The 22,928-nt window shown below is 42.3% G+C and overlaps 1 protein-coding gene across 1 annotated transcript in view; it reads left to right on the top strand.

The window, feature by feature from the left end:
- Positions 1-11,086, top strand: part of LOC138651557 (axin-related protein-like) — a 13,070-nt gene extending 1,984 nt beyond the window's left edge. The window contains exons 2-12 of the mRNA XM_069741850.1: positions 1,025-1,150; positions 1,484-2,124; positions 2,884-3,006; positions 3,562-3,649; positions 5,067-5,207; positions 6,079-6,368; positions 6,768-6,962; positions 7,144-7,323; positions 8,137-8,226; positions 8,965-9,126; positions 9,221-11,086. Coding sequence (XP_069597951.1) covers positions 1,046-1,150; positions 1,484-2,124; positions 2,884-3,006; positions 3,562-3,649; positions 5,067-5,207; positions 6,079-6,368; positions 6,768-6,962; positions 7,144-7,323; positions 8,137-8,226; positions 8,965-9,126; positions 9,221-9,347 — 2,142 coding nt within the window. The 5' untranslated portion in view covers positions 1,025-1,045 and the 3' untranslated portion in view covers positions 9,348-11,086. The remainder of the gene's footprint in view (positions 1-1,024; positions 1,151-1,483; positions 2,125-2,883; positions 3,007-3,561; positions 3,650-5,066; positions 5,208-6,078; positions 6,369-6,767; positions 6,963-7,143; positions 7,324-8,136; positions 8,227-8,964; positions 9,127-9,220) is intronic.
- The last annotated feature ends 11,842 nt before the right edge of the window (positions 11,087-22,928 follow it).

Genomic DNA, 22,928 nt, shown 5'->3' with positions numbered 1-22,928 from the left:
ATGTGACGCTTTGCTCTTAAACCCCTTCATCAATAGACTTTTCAGATCTCCACCATTTAACTCTTTGTCGCGGGGCTGCTTAAAAAGTTCTCCTTGTGATCTGCATCCCAGCAGAGAAGGGGCAGCGAGGGCCTCATCTGTATAGTATTTCATGAGAATTGGTGAAATGCTTCTAGCTTCCCCCTTATCCACAAATGTCTGTGAACTTGTACCTATAAAACGGTTTCAAACATCTGGATATATTGGACGCATTTTCTGGTATGCCGGGGAAGAGAGAGGGAGAGAGTCTTTGGCCCACCTGTTGTGAATAATTTCTCTTGAAGAAAAACTCTACAGGGCGACAGTGTACGGCGTAAGTCATGTTGAAAAGGAAGAAAATGGTTCCCAGATGGCCATTTACTTGTAATAGAGCCTTGCAGTTCCGGAGGAGTTATAGGCTGTAGTCATAAGTGGATTCTTCTCTTGATGCAGGCCTAATGATCCCTGATAATCTTCAGAAGGCCAAACCAAAGTTGTTTTTTAATGTCAAATGTTTACGAGTTTAATTACGTTTATCGATCTTTAGACAAAAAATAGCCATAAATGTGAGCTACTTATCTCCAGACTATTGGCAAATCCAGCAGAAAATTGGTGAAATCTGCTGATGTCTGTGGTGGTCCTAATGCCACTACTATAATATCTCGTGTATGGTCAGCTCATGGACACTTTGACCCTACCGGTACTTCTTATCGACGCCTGTTTTCTATCTGTACTATGGACAAACCTATTAAAAAGTTTACAAAGTTTTTGACCTCTGTGGAACAATGCCCTACTAGTTAAAAGGTCCATTATCCAAAAGGCCACCTCTACTTTGTTTAGGCAACTTCGAAGCGTTGCGTCAAAACATTTCTGGAATCCTCCTGAGAGTTCATGTATATTATCATTTCTTATTGATTTATAACAATGTATGTATCAAATATAATCATTGCAAAAAAACTCCTGACAATATATCTTAATTTGGTACATCTTTTTTCCGCCTTGATAGGAGCATCAATTTCAGGCAGCCATGAGTTCTGCTGGGGTGCTGACCTGTATGCCAGACTCGGGACGGATATTCAGGGAGACCTCATTGCGCCCACCAGTGCCAGGCCAGGAGACTAAAACTTACAAGGTATGGGAACAGTTATTGATGCTCAATTTGCTTGCACAGGATATCTAAATAGACTCATATTAACTTTTAAGAGTCAACAGTTAAAATTGAGACTAAGGCCATGTTCACAAGTTCAGTATTTGGTCACTCTTTACCCCAGCCAAAACCAGGAATGGGACAATCAAAGAAGTACAACAGAAACGTCACCACTTCGTCATTTTTCCTGGTTTTGGCTTACAAATGCTGAACATTTGAACGTGGTCTTCTACATAGTTTAGGTGCAGCTTTAGGTGTGAAGTTTGACAGTAGATGATGTATACATGGCTGACCCATTTCCTTTTCCCCCCCCCAAAGACTGAGAAGTTTGCAATGGACCCTCATCACTATGAGCAACCAACGAAATACAAAGACGATTCACTTCGAGAAGCGGAAGGTTGTGTCGCGCAAGATACTCGTTTTTCACGATGGGGTCGGTCCTTGAATTTGCTTCTGGATGATCAGGATGGGGCAACACTTTTTCGTATGTACCTGGATCGTCGGGGGCTAGTGGATCTTCTAAGTTTCTGGTTTGCTTGTAATGGCTTTCGAGCTATGGACCCAGCAGAACCCAAAACCTCAAAGACCGCTAAAGCCATCTATCGCTATTATGTACAAAATAGCCAATCTGTTTCTGGGCGTTTAAAGCCGTCCACACGGGTCCATGTTAAGGACTGCGTCAAGAACCAACTACTCAATAAAACGGTGTTTGACCAGGCGCAACAGGAGATCCAAAAGGCCATGGAGCAGGAGGCCTTTCCTTCTTTTTTGCAGTCTGATATATGCAGGGAATATGCTCACACTTTTGAAGACAGTCCAACCCCTGATAGCCCAGGGCCTGGACTTCCAACTCTGGCTGAAGAAGAGGAATTCAATGGATTACCGCACACTTCTTTTGGGTCGGGCACCATGGGTAAACTAAACCGTGCCTTCACGCGAGCACCACCAAGAAGCCAAAGGTGAGCCCTTAGTGTACTTTTCTGCTGTTCATTAAATTTCCTGGTATTGTGGTTGATGATCATTTTATCCATAGATTGATGGGTTTTTTTTTTTTCCTCATTTGAGCTTATTTTGATGTTTGTTCTCTGGAACTTTTTCAGCATATTTCTTTGTTTCTGTTCCTCCCCTCCTTGTGTTAAAGGTTAACTTAGCTGTTATTCCTTTCCCTGAGCTCACATATCTTTGATGTGAACAAAATCTTTCCCTGCTCCAGAGATCAAAGAACCACATCTATAAAGCGGTCCGGGAGTGTTTTTTTTTTTTTTTTAACTCTGCTCTACACTTCCCCCTCCCTCCCAAGATGCCTTGCTGTTTCAAAGCCTTCTTATCTTATAATGACTTTTTTTATAACAGTTATTCCTTTTTATGGCTTAGGCTGGATTAGATAGTAAATCTGTTAGCCACATAAGTTTGGAAGATATGTATTTTTTTTTTTTTTTTTTTTTAGTTGTCCAATCGTCCAAAGCAAAAATGGACAACGCCAACTTTACTGTCATTAAGTAAAATAAAAACTCTCAAGCTTCCATTTCCTACCATGGTCATCTATGGCTTAGTAAGGTTGCTGAAATGACGCGTTCCGAAAGTTCTCTTTAGTTAACCAATGTTCTTGTTGAAGAATATGGCGACTTTCAATGTCGTCATTCATACATGCATAACTTCCTAGAATCTCATCTGATCGGTTTTTCAATATTATTTATTATTTTATTTTTTTTCCTTAGGACGAACGTTCAAAAAACAGAGTTGACATATCAGTACTATGCTCCTGCAGCTAGCATAAATGACAGTGAGATTTCAAGCGATGCATTAACCGAAGACAGTATGTCCGTCACCGATAGTAGCGTGTAAGTATCTTTGCTGGTTCGCGTTCATCAACCTCTCTTGGCGTCATTGACCATCTAAATCAATATGATGCATGTATTAAAAAAATGAGTGTTATAGATAATAATCCAAGAGGAAAAGAAAAATGATACAAAAAAATAATAATTTTGCGTGCATGGACATGTGTAGGCATCTTTGGCAGGTGGTCCTCCCGGCCTTGGTTCTTTCAACAAGTAGACTGCCAGAGGGTACAGGTCAAGAAACACGCGGCCTCTTGCTTTTTATCTTCCTATTGTTGGAGACAATGAATGGAATTTGCTGCTCACTTTGATGAAGTTGCCAAGTGCATGGCTCCAAATAGAAGAGATGAACTTGGATCTTTGGTGCCTCAATAGTAGCAGGAACCCATGATATTTGATTTGTCAATTCTTTAGGGAAAAAAAGAAGGCTATATCAAAAGTTGGCATGTCATAGTCCAAGTTTGCTGTATGTTTGAGATGACATGGATGTGATAATGATCTATATCATATTCTCATTGTATCCATATAACTTATATGTTCCCTTGTATTATTTATCAGAGATGGAGTCCCGCCATATCGTTTCAAGCAGAGAGAAATCCATCGAAGCGTTAGTGCCAATGGTCAAGTGCCTCTGCCGTTTGTTCCTGTAAGTTTTATGAAAAGTAAAAAAAAGTTTTAACTTTAGACTTTCCATTAAATCCCTCTTAAGTGCAACTTTATTGTCTAGACTAGGGGCACACAACCGTTTTTGGTTTGAGGGCCACTTTATCTGATTAAAGGGAACCTGTCACCCCCAAAATCGATGGTGAGGTAAGCTCACCATGAACAGGGGCTTATCTACAGCATTCTGTAATGCTGTAGATAAGCCGCCGATGTTACCTGAAAGAGGAGAAAAAGAGGTTAGATTATACTCACCCGGGGCGGTCCTGCTCCGGTGGGCGTCTCAGGTCCGCTCCGGCGCCTCCCATCTTCATTCCATGACGTCCTCTTCTGGTCTTCACGCCGCGGCTCCGGCGCAGGCGTACTTTGTCTGACCTGTTGAGGGCAGAGCAAAGTACTGCAGTTCGCAGGCGCCGGAAAGGTCAGAGACCCTGCGCACTGCAGTACTTTGCTCTGCCCTCAACAGGGCAGACAAAGTACGCCTGCGCCGGAGTCGCGGTGTGAAGACCAGAAGAGGATGTCATGGAATGAAGATAGGAGGCGCCGGAGCGGACCTGAGACTCCCATTTGACCGGACCGCCCCTGGGTGAGTATATTTTAACGTCTTTTTCTCCTTTCAGGTTACATCGGGGGCTTATCTACAGCATTACAGAATGCTGTAGATAAGCCCTTGATGAAGGTGAGCTTACCTAACGATCGATTTTGGGGGTGACAGGTTCCCTTTAAACCAACCCCCATGGGCCGTAATAAAGATCTTTAACCTCACAACATAATTGTCTAATAGTCTTCCCAAAACTGGAATCTTTCTCTATCGGTTCTGTTCACAATCCATAAAGGATGAGACCGTGGATTCATCTTTCTTCATTGTAGTTTATGCGTGATGCTGACAGTCAAGTGTTTCTGTTCTCCTATAAACTACGTGATGATGGCAGCTCTCATGCATGGCCAATTCTTCACTTTATCTACTCCTTTCCTAGATGGTGACATGGAAGATAGTGCACCATTAATAGTTGGCTATAGCTACGGTGCTACCTGACACTCATCCACTCCCTACCATGGAAAATGTGTATCAGTAGCCACCAGACATGTCTGTGGTCAGATAGTTGAGGGCCACACAAGTATTTGCCCCCCATTTTGCAGGTTGTGCACCCCAGCTCTAGACCATATCCACACGGTAGAACCATATAGGTCAGTAGACCGTCACATAATAACGGGAACGCAATGCTGGAGCAGCTTGTATGGTTGCCATCCTTCTGTGCTGTCCATAGACCTTTATTTTGACCATTAATTGTGTATAATGTGTACAAGTTGAATTGCTTTATTCATATTTAAAGAAAAAAAAATGTTGTACCTGTTTCTAATACATATATTCTTCATTTTTTTAATTTTTTTTTCCCCTTCAGAGAACAATGCGCCCGCCACCTGAAATGATGCCAAGTAGCCCTGCAGAGTTTGCAGCAAAACTGACCTTAGCTTTGGAAAAGGCTAAAAGAGAAAGAGAAGCGGAAGAAAGGTTACAGGAAAAGTTACAAAGGTTAAAAGAGGTACAAAATAAAATCTTATTGAAATCGACTTTCCACATACAGAGAGTGACTTCTCTGTAATTGTTTGTTTGCTCCATAGCTAAAATCCAGGCGGCTGTTTGTGATCAGTTTTAGGTTGTTGGGATGCATCATAAAGCTTATCCCTGTGCCCTCCCTAGGCATAAACCTTTCAGCTGCCCAAAAATGTGACTGTCATGAAGATCCTTGATCCCTGAGACAACTGTTGTTTCCTGTCTACATAGACTGGCTGTAGGTCAAATGCAGCACTATTTTGATCTCCAGCCAAACAGGAAAGAGCCCTGTACATTTTCAGGTGCCTGGAGAACTCTTTACCTTGCTCTCTTTGAAATTTGGAGATATATATATATATATATATATATATATATATATATATATATATATATATATATATATATATATATATATATATATATATATATATATATATATATATATAAAACCCTAAACGATAAAAAAAAAATTCCAGTGAAAAAAGGGTCAGGTGTCCTTTTAGAACTTATCAAAGAAGTTAAGCTATTTCTCTATGTGGTGTATGACGCTCCATGATGTGTTGGTAGCTTTTATTGTTCTGCATGTCCAATATGATGTTAATGAGTTCTAAGTCTGCGATCAGTAGAAAATGTGATACATTTATGTACCTGGCAGTATGACAAGAGGACAAGCAGAGGCACGCACTGCAGAGAATGCTACTGGAATAGCTTTTGGCAAGGTTCAGCCTAAAGATTCAGGAGGAGCTTCAGTTACTTTAATAACTTTATACTTTTTTTTTTTTTTCAACAGCCACTTTTGTTAATTGATATGATCAATTACAGGAGCAAAATGAATGAATGTTCCAATTGTATTTTAACAGGAAGAAGACAAACCTGAATATGACCTACCTGCATCCAGCCAGGAGGCTCTTCCAGCTGCTCCTATTGAGGATGACCCTCAGTCCATTCTTGATGACCATGTTTCAAGAGTCTTGAAGACACCGGCTAATCTGTCGCCTAGATCACAGTCGCCTTTCAATCAAAGAAAAGCCAAAGTTCAAGGGACGTTTGGCAAAGGTCAAAGCTTAACTTCCTCCCACTTAAGACCGAAGGCTTCTCCAGGAATGGAAATGCCCGTCATACAGAATGGAGAGCAGAGGGGATCTGTTAGGTAGGTACCTGTGCTGATGGCATATATTCTTTCATCTTCATGATTTAGAGAGTTTTTCAATTCTCTTCATGTATTCCCCGTGTCTCAGCTTCCTGCTTGTTGGTGGGGAGCAGTGCGCTCCTAAATATTGACAGTGCACTTTTCCATACTGCAAGCAGTGGCAGTTTTGCCTCTGCAGCAACTATATACTAAGGTTTTCTGGTTTCATCTACAAAGCAATGCTTGCTAGCTGAACAGTCAGGCTTGTAGTAAGCACGTTCTCCTTGCCTAGGATCTGGTACCTCTGACAGGCTGGAGAGGTGGCCGATAACCAAGGCAATGAGCAAGCCTTCAAAATGAGACAACATATATTATTTTCTAACTTAAAAATATATTTTTCCTATCTGTCATCCCTTTTAGTTCCCAGGGAACAAGAAATTACAGAAAGGCAGAAGGATGTGTCCCACCTCATAAAATGGAGGACGGAAACTCTCCTCTTTGTCTGACGACGCCGCTTTCTCCTGAGCAAGAAGTAGAACGCAGCCAGAGTGTCTTGCAGTGGGTTCTAGACAGCGCAAAGATGATGAAAAAACATAATCGAGATACAAACACAAGGTGCGAGACGAGAACCTTCTAGCTTTTGTTTTTTTACTTTGTTTTTATTGCTCTTTAACGATTAGTTTGGGTTCCTTGACATGTGTGGGTGTGCTGCACATTGTTGGAAGCATACACTATCGTAATATGGACGGTTTATTTGCTGGTGCCCACTTCTTAATATCTCTGATCTTCATTACAGTATAAGCCACTGCCCGGAAGTGAAGAAAACGAGCCATCGCACCGCATCCCAGCCTGCGCACCTATTCCTGCAGGATACTTCTATGCCTCCACTTACTGCACCAAACACCTTGGATCAGCTGGAAGAAGCTCGTCGGCGACTTGTTGAAGACAAAAGAGTTCCCAAACTTCATAAGAACAGGTACTTTTATATCACAATTTCGTAAAGAAGTTGTCTGGAACTTTATATTTTTAGGATAGATAATCAATATCTGATGCAATCCCCGACACTCTCACCTGTCAACTGTTCTCGATGTCGGATGTGATCAGTAGAGGAGCTGTGGTGCATGGCTCCCTCAACTGTATAGTGACCGGGTACTAAATATTCGTCCCCTTTTTTAAGTTAATAGGCGTGAATGTCGATTCAGTTGACGGAGCTGTGTAGTTCCACATTGCAACTGGTGACATCCAGCAAAATCAAGGGACAGCTGATAGGCAGGGGTGCAGAGTGTCGCACCCCACCAATTTAGATACTGATTTGATGAACTATCCTAAGTGTAAGCCATTAAAATAAAAGTCTATCTTTGCAACTCATAGGTTAATATATGCCATTGAATTTTTTTGCCTATTTATATGGTTTTTATGTCATTTTTGGGGGGCTTTTGGATGTTTTATTTTCCCTTATGATAAATTCTAAAAACTTTTTATTTTAAAAAGTTGAAAGGTTGTCTCCTGAAAGTGACCCGTGCCCATACCTTGTATTAGGGAATGCGGGCAGTAGAGGGTGTTACCGCGTATTGTCAGTGACCCTTATCGTTGCTGCTTTATTTTAGCTGGTGACTGAGCGTTGGGCAGTTTTACTCTTTGTAAAGCTGTAAAGAACCGACACTTCCTATTTCATAAAGCTAATCTTAAATGCAATCAAGCACTTGGGCAAACATGGAAATCAAATAATGCCTAAAAATCTCACGCAGCTGTCCGGGTTCACATGCTCAAAAACGTGTTTGTGTTTTAGGTGTGTGCAGTCGGCAACTCTTAAAGAAAAAGGCAAAGCTGTAGAGAACGTTTCATCTTCTGGCTTCTCCACTATGAAGTTGTCTGAAGAGTAAGTATCCTAATGCAGAATGGTAACCGAATCGGTGGCCCACCAAGTGGCACTGGAAAAACATACGCGTCTCTGCGGCTCCTGCGAGGCAATGGCATCATTTCGCTATACTTTTAATAGTTTTTAAGTCATTGCAGTACAAACTGTTTGTACTGCGATCCATTCTCACAAAGGGGTCGGTAACCCCCCCCCCCCTTCAAAAAAAAACCCACGTTCCATCCTCATTTTTGGGGAAACGGCGCAGCTGGCAGCCAACTCCCACGGATATTTTGGCCCAACCAGTAGCACAAGAACCACATATAGGTGTCTGTGGCTCTTCAGAAGTTTTCAGGTTCAGATACTAGTGACTTGCTATGCCACAAATCTCACTTCAGCCTGCACTGGGGTAAGAGTTGTGACGAGGTGCACTCCTAAACAGGACTCTCACTGCCAAGAACCATGGCAGCCTCTGTATTGCTAGTTGGCCCTTCAGGGTCCAAATCATGTGTTGAAAGTGGTTTTCAACCTACAATAAGCTGAAGACCTCCACTCCTAATGGGCAGTGACCATTATTGACCATCGGAACTAAATGACTGCACGAGCCTCAATAGGATCTCAACATAAGAATAGGTTTTGAAAATGATACGCTTCATTACCAATGTAGCAAAGCCTTCTGAGCTGAAGTCTGGCTTATGGCGTTAGATTAAGAACCGTAATACATCTACTTTAATGTATTTTTCTTTTTTTAATTTCTTATAGGCTTAAGTCTGCAAAAAAGATGAATAGTGATCAAGGGCAAGGAGGTTTAGCAATTGTCTACTACTTCTGTGGAGAAAGGATTCCTTACATGATTCGAACAAGGGAACCTAGCTTGACTTTGCAAGAATTTAAAGAGCTTCTCAGTAAGAAAGGAAGTTACAAGTAAGTATCATGTCTGGGGTCTCATCTGATATTGTAATATGAAATGTCAGGCTCTCCTCGTCGGCAACTAAAAATCGTTGCTTGTCTTTTGCAGATATTACTTCAAAAAGGAGAGTCAAGAGTTTGAATGCAATGCTGTGTTTCAAGAGATATCTGAGGAGGATGCAGTCCTGCCGTTGTATGAAGAGAAGATCATCTGCAAGGTGGAAAGGGCATGCTAAGCATACCGTGAACCCAAGAGAGGTGGTCATGTTTCACTGTGGATGTTCAGACGTGAAGGTTTAGACAATGCGGCGAATGGGACCTCTTGACTTGAGAAGTTCTTGGGACTAGGTAAAGAAGATGCACGATGGATCTTGGAATGAGATGGTGGAAACTACATGAAGTTTGGTGGTCTTTTCATGACACACGTGAAGAAATGGCGATAAGCCTGGAAATGCTCAAAATGAGAAGGTAGAGAGTTAGTACTTCACAGTTCTGTGCATTTAATAGCTATGGTTCCTAGGAGGCAAGTGCCAACCCCGAATCCTGTTTAGGGTTGTGAAGGGGAAACCTGTCCTCTGCAAAAAAGTGGAAATGCGTTTCCTGGATGTTTCTGACCACTATGTGTATTCAGGTACATTGTATCTACATAATAATGTGTATTTATGTAGCAAGTAGCTTGATTTTGATGGACAACCGCCGGCTTGCTACAGAATCTAGAACGTTTACATGTAATACCACTATGTAATCTTTGGATACCCATTCTTGTGGATCAAAGGATAAATGTTCACCCATTTATCAAAGAATTCAAGGACTCTAAATGGAAAATTGGAGGAGATGATGTCGGAGAAGCAAAATGGTGCTTGTTGAGTTGGAGAACAGGGACTTGTCCAAGTCTCCTGAGCCCACATTTTGGTTATGAAGCTATGCAAAAGAGATGATCAAACTGCTGCTATTTGGACTGCTGGTGGCTTTCTTGCTTAAATTGTACTGCAAGGATTTTACGCCATACCAATCAGAAATATATCGCCATCTGAACTTTTTATTTACATGAATTTTTCACAAAATATGTAATATTACTTTTATATTTGGTACTAGTTTATATGGGTTATATTGTTCTCAATCAACATACCCTTATCCAAGTTCTGTTTTAAGAACAATGTATACTGATCTGGTGAAATTTCAGAAGAGAAAAAACAATTTGAAGGTGCAGTAGAACCCATGCTCACGCGACTATTTGCATTTTTTTTTTCTTCTATTGATACTGTTTGAAATAAATGATCAAACTTTTTTGGACATAGATAATCAAAGCCATAGAAACCATTTTAAACTCTGTTTTAAGGGTTTCCATTATCCCTTGATTATATTAAAGGGTTTTCCTGCCTTTTTTTTTTTTTTTTTTTTTTTTTTGTACATAAAGTAGAAAAATTTGTAACCACAACAAAAGAAACGCCTTTCATTTAAGCAATAAAGGTCTGGGTATTTTCTAAGTGAGGATCTTGATACCCAAATCTATATACAACCCGTGCTCAGCTAGACTATATCGACCTATGCCAGGGTACAGTACGTACAACTTTTTTTTTTTTAAGTTTGTCCAATGTTCCCCTTTTTTTGGGATAGTCTCGCTGTAGGCTGCTGTGATGTCAGTATTGTATGGATCTAGTGTACAGTAGAATGGCTTAGATTGGAAGGCCTGCTGTTTGGGGCACAATAAGTACGCCATTTATTCATTTAATGGTATTTTTCGCAATCCTACATTTGTTCGCTACCAAGATTCGGTGGTTTATAAATTTAAACCAGGGTGGTTGAAAAGATGGGGCAGAACTTGGGTTTCTTTACTTGTGTGTTCCGGACTGTAGCGATGACTTGTCTTAGTAGTGGTGCAATCTAGAAAAAAAAATTGCCTTTTGTACTGTATGCTGGATCATCCCCGAAAGTGGACCACTTAAAAAAAAAAAACAAACAAAAAAAACAAAAACTGAATAGACTGTAGGAAGTGAAATGTTCAAATCTTGGAATCCAGATCTTCTTCTGGAAACGTGTAATGTACTTTTAGGCATAGGTCTTGCTATGTTCCTGGTGTCCTGATAGAAATCAACAGTGGTAGGATTCTCAGTACAACAGAGTGGTTTAGCATTGTAGGGGTAGTCTCATATTTTCTCTCGAGAGCACCGCTCCCCAGCCTCCCTGCTTCCTGTTTTGCCAGGGAACGGAGCGCTCCTAATTTTTCAGCTCGGACTTGGAACATTGTTGATCCGGTACAGAACTATGTGTTCTCCACTGCTCCAAAGATGTAATTGCCTCTGGGGCACTGAAGATGGCCATATGAAGTAATCTTTCAAGGATTGCTCGCCGTACCTGCGAGACTGGCCACCGGTGATGGGTTGCAGTCAACTACAGAATTAAAAATCCTTCTGTTCTTGATGATTTTTTAATATGAGATTTCTTATTTTTACAAGACCATTTTATGATGCCGAGAAGACCCCTTGAGTTTCCCAAGCTGATTAGAAGGCCACGTTCATACGTTCTGTATTTGGTCAGTATTTTACATCAGTGTTTGTAAGCTACAACTACAACCAGGAGTGCAACAATTAGAGGAAAAGTATAAGGCTAAGTTCACATTGCGTTAGGGCAGTCCGTTTAGCGCATAGCGCTACGGACTGCGCTAACACAATGTCCCAAAAGGGATCGCGTTTGCCGATCCCGCTAGCACAGATACCCGATCTGCGCTAGCGAGGAACGGACCTCGGACGCTGCAAGCAGCGTCCACCGTCCGTCCGAAACTAACGGGAATGCTAGCGCGTGCCGAAAACAGCATGCGCTACAGATCCATTAGCACATTGCCGTCAATGGGTGCGCTAACGGATCCGTTGCATGGCGTTAATTGCGACAATTTCGCCATGTAACGGAGTCCGCTAGCGTTAACCCATTAACGCAATATGAACCTAGCCTAATAGAAACACGTCACCACTTTTGTACTTTTCATCCGCTCTTGGTTTTGTCTTACGAATAGCGATGTAAAATACTGACCATGTGAATATGGCCCAAGAATCTTGTGATACTGGTAGATTTTAATTTTTTTTTTTTCTCTCCTTTTCCACGGGTGGCTGGGTAGCCTGAATTACATGGGTGTACAACATTCTGCACTTTATTTGTTGACAAACTAGAAGTCCTATTCTTTTTGGTCCGCGAGGCCCATCTGTAGCAAGTTTTATTTCTTGGTTGAGAAACCGATGTGGTGCAGATATTTTCCCAAACTCCTACATTTGACAAGTACCAGCATTACTTGTAGAAATAACTTATTTTCTGGAATACAATTTGTAAATGTTTTTATAAATATAAAGATTACTATTTAATAATTCATATTAATAAAGTATTGCTATTGTCTCAGCGACGTGGTCAACTGGGACATTCATTAATTTTAACACCTGTTTTAAAGGTGTTTTAATAAAGATGGTGTTAATTGTTACAGGGAAAGAAACTTTTGCATTTTTTTTATATTCTTGTAGCAATGAACTACATTGTGGTAGCCGAATATTCATCGACAGTTTTATACAGTAATTCATATTTTTATATCGAATTATATTCACATGTATATAAATACATCGTTTTTTATATATTTCAGAGTTAATAAGGTGTATAAATTTAAAACTTTTGTTATTCTACAAAATGTAAAATAAGCTGGAATAAAAAAAATTATATTTTTTTGGAAACTCTCTTGCTTGACATTTTTATTTTATTTTTCTCATAATCTGTGCAAAATTAAGGAGGAAAAAAAAAGTTGACAAAGGCTTGGCTTAATGGCGATTAAATGGAGCCTATAATGCATGTGTTTTTACTCCGGCGCACAGGGACACAAAGTCTCATTGTTAGAAATTGATGCCACTCCTTTGCATACTAAAGTTTAGACGTTATTATGGTAAGTTTCAAAATGTAGCTTTCTCTTAGTACTTTAATATCAGTGCTCCCATTTCCTGACAGGTAGTGTGTACTAAGCATTTAAACACTTGGCTGAGTGGCAGGATGTACCTCGGAGGAATACAGGTAATTGTGCCTGTCATTGTTCAGATTTGCCATGTAAGCCGCTTATGCCTTTAATGACAAAAACCGACAGTGTTAAAACTTAATTAAAATTGCCTAAAAACAATCGTTACTATTATACTTGCCGGTATTTGTCTTGCTTTTAGCCATTGGCGTGAGTCTTTGAGTTAATCAACATTTTGTCTTTTTTGCAGCCAACACCTTCCATCACTAGAAATACCAGAATAAAGACCGTACTGTTCAGCATTTATTGTTTTATAGGGAAGGTGACAGCTGATGCATGCTGCCTGTGGATCTGGCAGCATGTATCGGACACGGGCTGCGATATTCCCGCCAGGTATAACACTGCGGCGTTTCAGAGACCACCATACTTTTAACTGCCACCGGGTACCAAGCAGTGCTGTAGACTTGTCAGACAGGGGGGTCCCTAGCGGCTTGTCCCGCCCGTTGTCCATAGGTCTCTGCCTATGTGTGCGTATAGGCAGAGGCCAGAATGGTCCTTCGCAAAGTTGCGAACATAACGAACACTAAGAAGAAAGAGTGTATAAAACACTCACAAAATAACTATTTAAAAATTCAATTTTTATTAGACATATATCTAAATTGCATATAACATACTTCAATAAATTAGCAAATGAAAGAGGTGACAAATAATGGTACAAAAAGGGAGGGTCACGTATCCACTATATGACCTGAGGGAGCACGCGCCTGTGATCATCACATCCCCTTTGAGAAAGCCATCACGTGAAACGCGCATCAGGGGTCGTGGGGAAGGTTACAACGGTATCCGGACTTACTATGGGTGAGCATTGCCTCTGATTTAATATGTGCTAAATGGATTTGGCGGTACCTTACTTAAGGTACCGTCACACATAACGATATCGTTGCTTTTTGTGACGTAGCAACGATATCATTAACCCCTTTACCCCCAAGGGTGGTTTGCACGTTAATGACCAGGCCAATTTTTACAATTCTGACCACTGTCCCTTTATGAGGTTATAACTCCGAAACGCTTCAACGGATCCTGGTGATTCTGACATTGTTTTCTCGTGACATATTGTACTTCATGATAGTGGTAAAATTTCTTTGATAGTACCTGCGTTTATTTGTGAAAAAAACGGAAATTTGGCGAAAATTTTGAAAATTTCGCAATTTTCAAACTTTGAATTTTTATGCAATTAAATCACAGAGATATGTCACACAAAATACTTAATAAGTAACATTTCCCACATGTCTCCTTTACATCAGCATAATTTTGGAACCAATTTTTTTTTTTTTGTTAGGGAGTTATAAGGGTTAAAAGTTGACCAGCAATTTCTCATTTTTACAACACCCTTTTTTTTTAGGGACCACGTCTCATTTGAAGTCATTTTGAGGGGTCTATATGATAGAAAATGCCCAAGTGTGACACCATTCTAAAAACTGCACCCCTCAAGGTGCTCAAAACCACATTCAAGAAGTTTATTAACCCTTCAGGTGTTTAATAGGAATTTTTGGAATGTTTAAATAAAAATGAACATTTAACTTTTTTACACAAAAAATTTACTTCAGCTCCAATTTGTTTTACTTTACCAAGGGTAACAGGAGAAATTGGACCCAAAAAGTTGTTGTCCAATTTGTCCTGAGTACGCTGATACCCCATATGTGGCAGTAAACCACTGTTTGGGCGCATGGGAGAGCTCGGAAGGGAAGGCGCGCAGTTTGACTTTTCAATGCAAAATTGACAGAAATTGAGATGGGACGCCATGTTGCGTTTGGAGAGCCACTGATGTGCCTAAACATTGAAACCCCCCACAAGTGACACCATTTTGGAAAGTAGACCCCCTAAGGAACTTATCTAGAGGTGTGGTGAGCACTTTGACCCACCAAGTGCTTCACAGAAGTTTATAATGCAGAACCGTAAAAATAAAAAATCATATTTTTTCACAAAAATTATATTTTAGCCCCCAGTTTTGTATTTTTCCAAGGTTAGCAGGAGAAATTGGACCCTAAATGTTGTTGTCCAATTTGTCCTGAGTACGCTGATACCCGATATGTGGGGGGGAACCACCGTTTGGGCGCATGGGAGGGCTCGGAAGGGAAGGAGCATCATTTGGAATGCAGACTTAGATGGATTGGTCTGCAGGCGTCACATTGCGTTTGCAGAGCCCCTAATGTACCTAAACAGTAGAAACCCCCCACAAGTGACCCCATATTGGAAACTAGACCCCTCAATGAACTTATCTAGATGTGTTGTGAGAACTTTGAACCCCCAAGTGTTTCACTACAGTTTATAACGCAGAGCCGTGAAAATAAAAAATCTTTTTGTTTTCCAACAAAAATTATTTTTTAGCCCCCAGTTTTGTATTTTCCCAAGGGTAACAGGAGAAATTGGTCCACAAAAGTTGTTGTCCAATTTGTCCTGAGTACGCTGATACCCCATATGTTCGGGTAAACCCCTGTTTGGGCACACAGGAGAGCTCGGAAGGGAAGGAGCACTGTTTTACTTTTTCAACGCAGAATTGGCTGGAATTGAGATCGGACGCCATGTCGTGTTTGGAGAGCCCCTGATGTGCCGAAACAGTGGAAACCCCCCAATTATAACTGAAACCCTAATCTAAACACACCCCTAACCCTAATTCCAACGGTAACCCTAACCACACCTCTAACCCTGACACACCCCTAACCCTAATCCCAACCCTATTCCCAACTGTAAATGTAATCTAAACCCTAACCCTAACTTTAGCCCTAGCCCTAGCCCTAGCCCTAGCCCTAGCCCTAGCCCTAGCCCTAGCCCTAACCCTAGCCCTAGCCCTAGCCCTAACCCTAGCCCTAACCCTAGCCCTAATGGGAAAATGGAAATAAATACATTTTTTTTTATTTTTCCCTAACTAAGGGGGTGATGAAGGGGGGTTTGATTTACTTTTATAGCGAGTTTTTTAGCGGATTTTTATGATTGGCAGCCGTCACACACTGAAAGACCCTTTTTATTGCAAAAAATATTTTTTGCAATACCACATTTTGAGAGCTATAATTTTTCCATATTTTGGTCCACAGAGTCATGTGAGGTCTTGTTTTTTGCGGGACGAGTTGACGTTTTTATTGAAAACATTTTTGGGCACGTGACATTTTTTTATCGCTTTTTATTCCGATTTTTGTGAGGAAGAATGACCAAAAGCCAGCTATTCATGAATTTCTATTGGGGGAGGCGTTTATACCGTTCCGCGTTTGGTAAAATTGATAAATCAGTTTTATTCTTCGGGTCAGTACGATTACAGCGATACCTCATTTATATCATTTTTTTATGGTTTGGTGCTTTTATACGATAAAAACTATTTTACAGAAAAAATAATTATTTTTGCATCGCTTTATTCTCAGGACTATAACTTTTATTTTTTTGCTGATGATGCTGTATGGCGGCTCTTTTTTTGCGGGACAATATGACGCTTTCAGCGGTACCATGGTTATTTATATCTGTCCTTTTGATCGCGTGTTATTCCACTTTTTGTTCGGCGGTATGATAATAAAGCGTTTTTTGCCTCGTTTTTTTTTTTTTTTTTTTACGGTGTTTACTGAAGGGGTTAACTAGTGGGACAGTTTTATAGGTCGGGTGGTTACGGACGCGGCGATACTAAATATGTGTACTTTTATTGGTTTTTTTTTTATTTAGATGAAGAAATGTATTTATGGGAATAATATATTTTTTTTTTTTTTCATTATTTTGGAATATTTTTTTTTATTTTTTTTTACACATTTGGAAATTTTTTTTTTTACTTTGTCCCAGGGGGGGACATCACAGATCAGTGATCTGACAGTTTGCACAGCACTCTGTCAGATCACTGATCTGACATGCAGCGCTGCAGGCTTCACAGTGCCTGCTCTGAGCAGGCTCTGTGAAGCCACCTCCCTCCCTGCAGGACCCGGATCCGCGGCCATCTTGGATCCGGGGCTGGAGGGAGCAGGGAGGGAGGTGAGACCCTCGCAGCAACGCGATCACATCGCGTTGCTCCGGGGGTCTCAGGGAAGCCCGCAGGGAGCCCCCTCCCTGCGCGGTGCTTCCCTGCACCGCCGGCACATCGCGATCATCTTTGATCGCGGTGTGCCAGGGGTTAATGTGCCGGGGGCGGTCCGTGACCGCTCCTGGCACATAGTGCCGGATGTCAGCTGCGATAAGCAGCTGACACCCGGCCGCGATCGACCGCGCTCCCCCCGTGAGCGCGGCCGATCGGCTATGACGTACTATCCCGTCCAGGGTCAGATAAGCCCAGGGCACCTCGACGGGATAGTACGTCTAAGGTCACAGAGGGGTTAAGGAAATCGTTGTGTGACAGCGACCAACGATCAGGCCCCTGCTGGGAGATCGTTGGTCGCTGAGGAAAGTCTAGCACTTTATTTCGTCGCTGGATCTCCCACTGACATCGCTGGATCGGCGTGTGTGACGCCGATCCAGCGATGTCTTCACTGGTAACCAGGGTAAACATCGGGTTACTAAGCGCAGGGCCACGCTTAGTAACCCGATGTTTACCCTGGTTACCAGCGTAAACGTTAAAAAAAACAAACACTACATACTTACCTTCAGCTATCTGTCCCCGGCGCTCAGCTTCTCTGCACTCCTCCTGCATCCTGTGTCAGCGCCGGCCAGCCGGAAAGCACAGCGATGACGTCACCGCTCTGCTTTCCGGCTGACCGGCGCTGACATTGCAGACGAAAGCAGAGCACCGGAGGACAGACAGCTGAAGGCAAGTATGTAGTGTTTGGTTTTTTTTTACGTTTACGCTGGTAACCATGGTAAACATCGGGTTACTAAGCATGGCCCTGCGCTTAGTAACCTGATGTTTACCCTGGTTACCGGGGACTTCGGGGTCGCTGGAGAGCTGTCTGTGTTACAGCTCTCCAGCGACCAAACAGCGACGCTGCAGCGATCGACATCATTATCGGTATCGCTGCAGCGTCGCTTAGTGTGACGGTACCCTTAGTATAGTTGGGAACACTTGTATCTGGTCTTTTTTACAAACTTATATAGGCGCGTGCTCCCTCAGGTCATATAGTGGATACGTGACCCTCCCTTTTTGTACCATTCTTTGTCTCCTCCTTCAGTTGGTAATTTTTTGAGGTATGTTAAATGTAATTTAGAGATATGTCTAATAAAAATTGGATTTTTAAATAGTTATTTGGGTGTATATACTCTTTCTTCTTAGTGTTAATTATGCTGTTTGGAGTATTTCACCCGGCGACATGCCGTTTAAATACATTGGAAAGGTTTTTATGTTAATATACCTTTGGCCTTGAGTATATGATGTGCTGGACGATTATTGATAAAGTTGCGAACATGTCCAATTTTGATCCGAGTGCCTGATCAGAATATGCAATGCAAGTCTATAACTCAGTGAAAAATCGGCATCCAAAAACTGTCTGCTTTTCATAAACTGTTTGATTAAGAAAAGATGGAAAAACTTTTTTTGTACAAAACACTGATCAAACTTGGACCAAAATCACTGTTAAAACTCGGTCATTTTTTTTTTTCCCCTTATGTGAAAGAAAGGTTAATTTCCCATGATGAGCTTTTGTTGAGGTTTTTTTTACTCTGCGTTCATTTTTTTTTTAAGTGTAAGTAATCTATTTTAATTCATGGATGCAGAAATGGAGGAAAAAAAATCTGAAACATCAAAAGCTCATCGTGGGAGCACAGCCTTAAAGCGTATTTCTCCTTCCCCCATGATGGCACCATGGAGAGAGGGGATCCGTCCTTCAAGGACAGGAAATGTACAGATAAAAAGAGTGGTACCTCTCTCCTGCATTAGCTGGTTTCCTGTCGTTGATGGTGAACCTACAGTCGAGGAACATACCTGAGGATTGTCGTGGGATGCCAGGCCTGGCCAGACCATTCCAGGCAGCAGGGGTTCCCTGCCTCGGCTGGCGCGGTATCCTGAGGCGCCACCGCTGGGGTCAGTTGGCCTTTACGGTGTGTGGGAAGAGGTGGTAGAGAAGAGGATCTACCGGAATCTTCCCCAGAAGCAGCGCTGGGGCTCAGGCACTGCTAGAGTCTGGTGCACACGCGCTACGTGGGCGTTCCCCTATTAAGTGGAGGCGCCGCAATGCATGACTGGGTAATCCAGTCGGGGCAGGCTCACATCGCATCACCGAGCTTCCTCTCCTCGAGGAGGCTAACGAAGCTGTTATAATTACAGTAATGGGGGGTAGGTGGCCGGGGGTGGCACCAGGACCATATTTATACACAGGAAGCACTAAGGGCAGTGTTCTAGTTGAGCTCTGGCAGTTTTCCTCATAGCTATGAGCAATCAGGAGCATCTGGAGAGGCAGGCTCTGCAGGTCTAGTCACCTCAGCGGCAGCAGCAAAAGAAAAAATGAACAGAATGGGACCCTTCCCATCGGGAGAAGCATAATAACAGTGGAAGTGGGCACTCGGGCACATCATCCCAGCGCAGCATGGACTCCAGTCTAGCATCGAGAGCAACAGAGAATCCATCTGCAACAATGGTTCCTCCTCCCAACCCGGTACCCCCTCTTCTGTTAGAATGGTGAAGAAAGGAACTCGGATACGTCCAGTTCATCATCATCCTCACCGTCTTCCGGGGGTAGGAGTGGTTGCAGCTGTTTTCACTTGGAGGAAACAGCCTTGTCAAGGTGGTCAGGGCCATCATGGGACTGGTTGTCCATCGCCCCAAAAAATGGGTATGGGCATTGCAAGAACCAATTAGAGAAAGACATGAATTCCTTGACCAACTTAGGCTGGCTTTTGAATGTAGGGAAATCCAAAATTGTACCAAGCCAGGTACAGGAATACCTGGGTATCATACTAAATTTAAACAAGCAGGAATGTTGCCTCCCAATGGAGAAGGTTCAGAAAATCATAGGCCAGATGTCTCGAATAAGGGACCTCCCCTCTATAACTTTGTGGAAAGTGATGTCCCTCCTAGGGTCCATGACATCCTGTATTCTGGTTGATCAATGGGCTCAGGTACACACCAGAGAGTTGCAGTGGGAAATTTTTTCATCCAAAACCTCTTAACAGGGAATTTAGAAGGGCAGTTAACCATGTCATCAAAAACAGTGCTTTCGCTACAATGGTGGATGAGGATAGAAAACTTAACCCTGGGCATTTTGTGGATAATTCAAATTTCTCAGGTCCTGACGACAGACGCAAGCCCCAGGGGTTGGGGGCACACCTGAACGACCAGATAGCTCAAGGGGTCTGGACAGAGGTCTTAGGATCAGTATCCTCAAACATGAAGGAACTATTGGCAGTGAAGTTCGCCCTCCTAGAATTCTTGAGCACTCTTCAGTCACACCATGTAAGAGTATTCTCAGACAACCGGATTGTGGTAGCTTATTTAAATCATCTGGGAGGGACTTGGTCCCGCCGCTTATGGAAGTAACAAGGTCCATTTTTCAGTTAGCCAAGGACAACTTGGAGTCTCTGACTGCACTCCACAAAAGGGGGATAGAGAATCCCAGTGCGGATTTCCTTAGTCAGACGCAGCTGAGACACGGCAAGTTGGAGCTGAATCAGGGGGTGTTCGATCAGATTGCAGAAAGATGGGGTTGTCCGTTCATAGATCTATTCGCCAACAGTCAGAACAGGAAGGTAGACGCTTTTTGCTCAATAGATCCCAATGGGAACCCCATCACGTTAGATGCCTTCATGATTCTATGGGATCACCACCTAGCATATGCCTTTCCTCCGATTGCCTTGATTCCTGCAGTTCTGAGAAAAATACAGGAAGACAGAGCAAGAGTGATCTTAATAGCCCCTTCTGGCGAAAGAGGACATGGTTTTCTTGGCTGAGGATGATGTCCATCTCCGACCCATGGGTACTTCTGGAGCTTCTGGACCTTCTTTCCCAGGGGTTGGTTCTTCATCTTCAGGTAACTTGTACATGACAGCCTGAAATTTGAGAGAGCTCTCCTGGGTAATAAGAGGTTTTCGCCAAATCTAATCCCCACATTGCTACAAAGTTGAAAGTCTGTGACCACCAAACTGTATTGGAAAACCTCCTTGGGATTTAAACTTGGTCCTTACAGCCCTAACCAAACCTTCTATCGAACCCCTGGCAGAGGCTTTGCTGAAAAACATCACGTCTAGTAGCTCTCACATCAGCTCACGGGGTCAGTGACATTCAGGCATTGTCGGCCAACCCTCCCTTCACACAAATCTTTGAGGATAGGGTTATTCTTAAGACTGACACAGCCTACTTTCCGAAAGTGGCATTACGTTTCCACAGATCTCAGGAGATCTCCTTACCTTCTTTTTGTCCCAATCGCAAAAATAGGGAAGAAATAGTCTTACACACACTAGACATCAGAAGGTGCCTAATCCAGTATCTAGTGGCCACATGGGAGTGTAGGAAGGATACGTCTCTCTTAGTGTGCTTTTGGGGTCCCTGAAAGGGGCAAAAAGCTTCTAAGAGCATGCTGGCAAGATTGATAAGAGACGCCATCACCCTGTCATACTCCTCGTATGGGGCGGCCGCTTGGGCAGAAAGAGCCGGTGCCTCAATAGAACAGATATGTAGAGCCGCTATGTGGTCTTCCCCCTCTACATTCTATAATCACTATCGGCTGGATCTAGCCTCTTCTTCAGACCTTACTTTTGGTAGAAGGGTTCTGGAAGAGGTGGTCCCTCCCTAAATCTCTGCAATTCTCTCCATGGTGCCGTCATGGATGAAGGAGGAAGACGTAGTTACTTACCGGTAACGGGATTTCTCAGAGCCCATGATGGCACCCATCACGTGTGGGTGTAAACACTTATTTTTGTTAATTTTATTGCTTATATGTAGTCACCCGGTGTTTCTGTTAAGCTTCATAGTAATGTTAAATATGTTAATAATCTGGAGGTCCTCTCGTGCTCTGTAAACAACTGAAGCAGAAGAGAGGTACTGCCCTTTTTATCTGTAGGTTTCCCTTCCTTGAAATGCGGATCCCCGCTCTCTGGGGTGCTGTCATGGGCTCTGAGAAATCCCGTTAAGGGTAAGTAACTACGTCTTTTGGCCTAATTGACACGTCAGTTTTTCTCCTACACAAAAAATTGTACCAATCTCATCAGTGTTTTGGATCTGTGTGCCCTCGATGTTTGGTCAGTGTGTCATCAGTATTTTCCTGTTTTTGTCTATTTTGAGTGGGCTTACTGTGTGGGGAAAAAGGGACAGAATGATGCATTGTGGGAGATATCCTCATTGGTTGGTACAGGTACTAAGGTTGTAATCTCTAAAAAGATCCTAACTGAAGAGGTTTTCATTTATGTCCAAGGTTAACAGATAATTATTTGGTGTTTAGAGCATTTATACACATAATGCAAGAAAATCACTGATGATGGGTCAACTTAAAGGGATTGTCAAGAAATATATATATATTTTTTTTTTACTATGGGCCTAAAAATGAACAAGCTGGTAGATGCAAACAGAGTCAGTTACCTCCCTTGGGGATTTCATCTGAATCACGAGACTCAGAGATTAAGATGTAAACCCCAATGTAAATGCTCAGTGTAGAGCGCAGGATAAAGTTGATCCAAAATTTTATGCAAAATATTCCCAGCAAAAGCTTCAACTTAATCCACAAAAAAAGGCCCAACTCCAGTCCATTTTCTGTTAATGGAAATACTGGGGCTTCTAAGTTACTAGTAGCACAAATGCTCTGGAAAAGCGATAAGGATCTTTTCCCCTCAAAAGAAAGCCAACAAATTATGTGCTCCCAAATCCAAATCCCCATCCTTTCTGAGCCGCACATTGTGCCTAAATTATATTTAGCTTTCACATGTTTAGCATTTCTGCAGTGATTTCAAG

The sequence above is a fragment of the Ranitomeya imitator genome, chromosome 10 (assembly GCF_032444005.1).
Source record: "Ranitomeya imitator isolate aRanImi1 chromosome 10, aRanImi1.pri, whole genome shotgun sequence".
Classification (NCBI taxonomy): Eukaryota; Metazoa; Chordata; class Amphibia; order Anura; family Dendrobatidae; genus Ranitomeya; species Ranitomeya imitator.
This window is presented reverse-complemented; position numbering and strand designations above follow the sequence as displayed.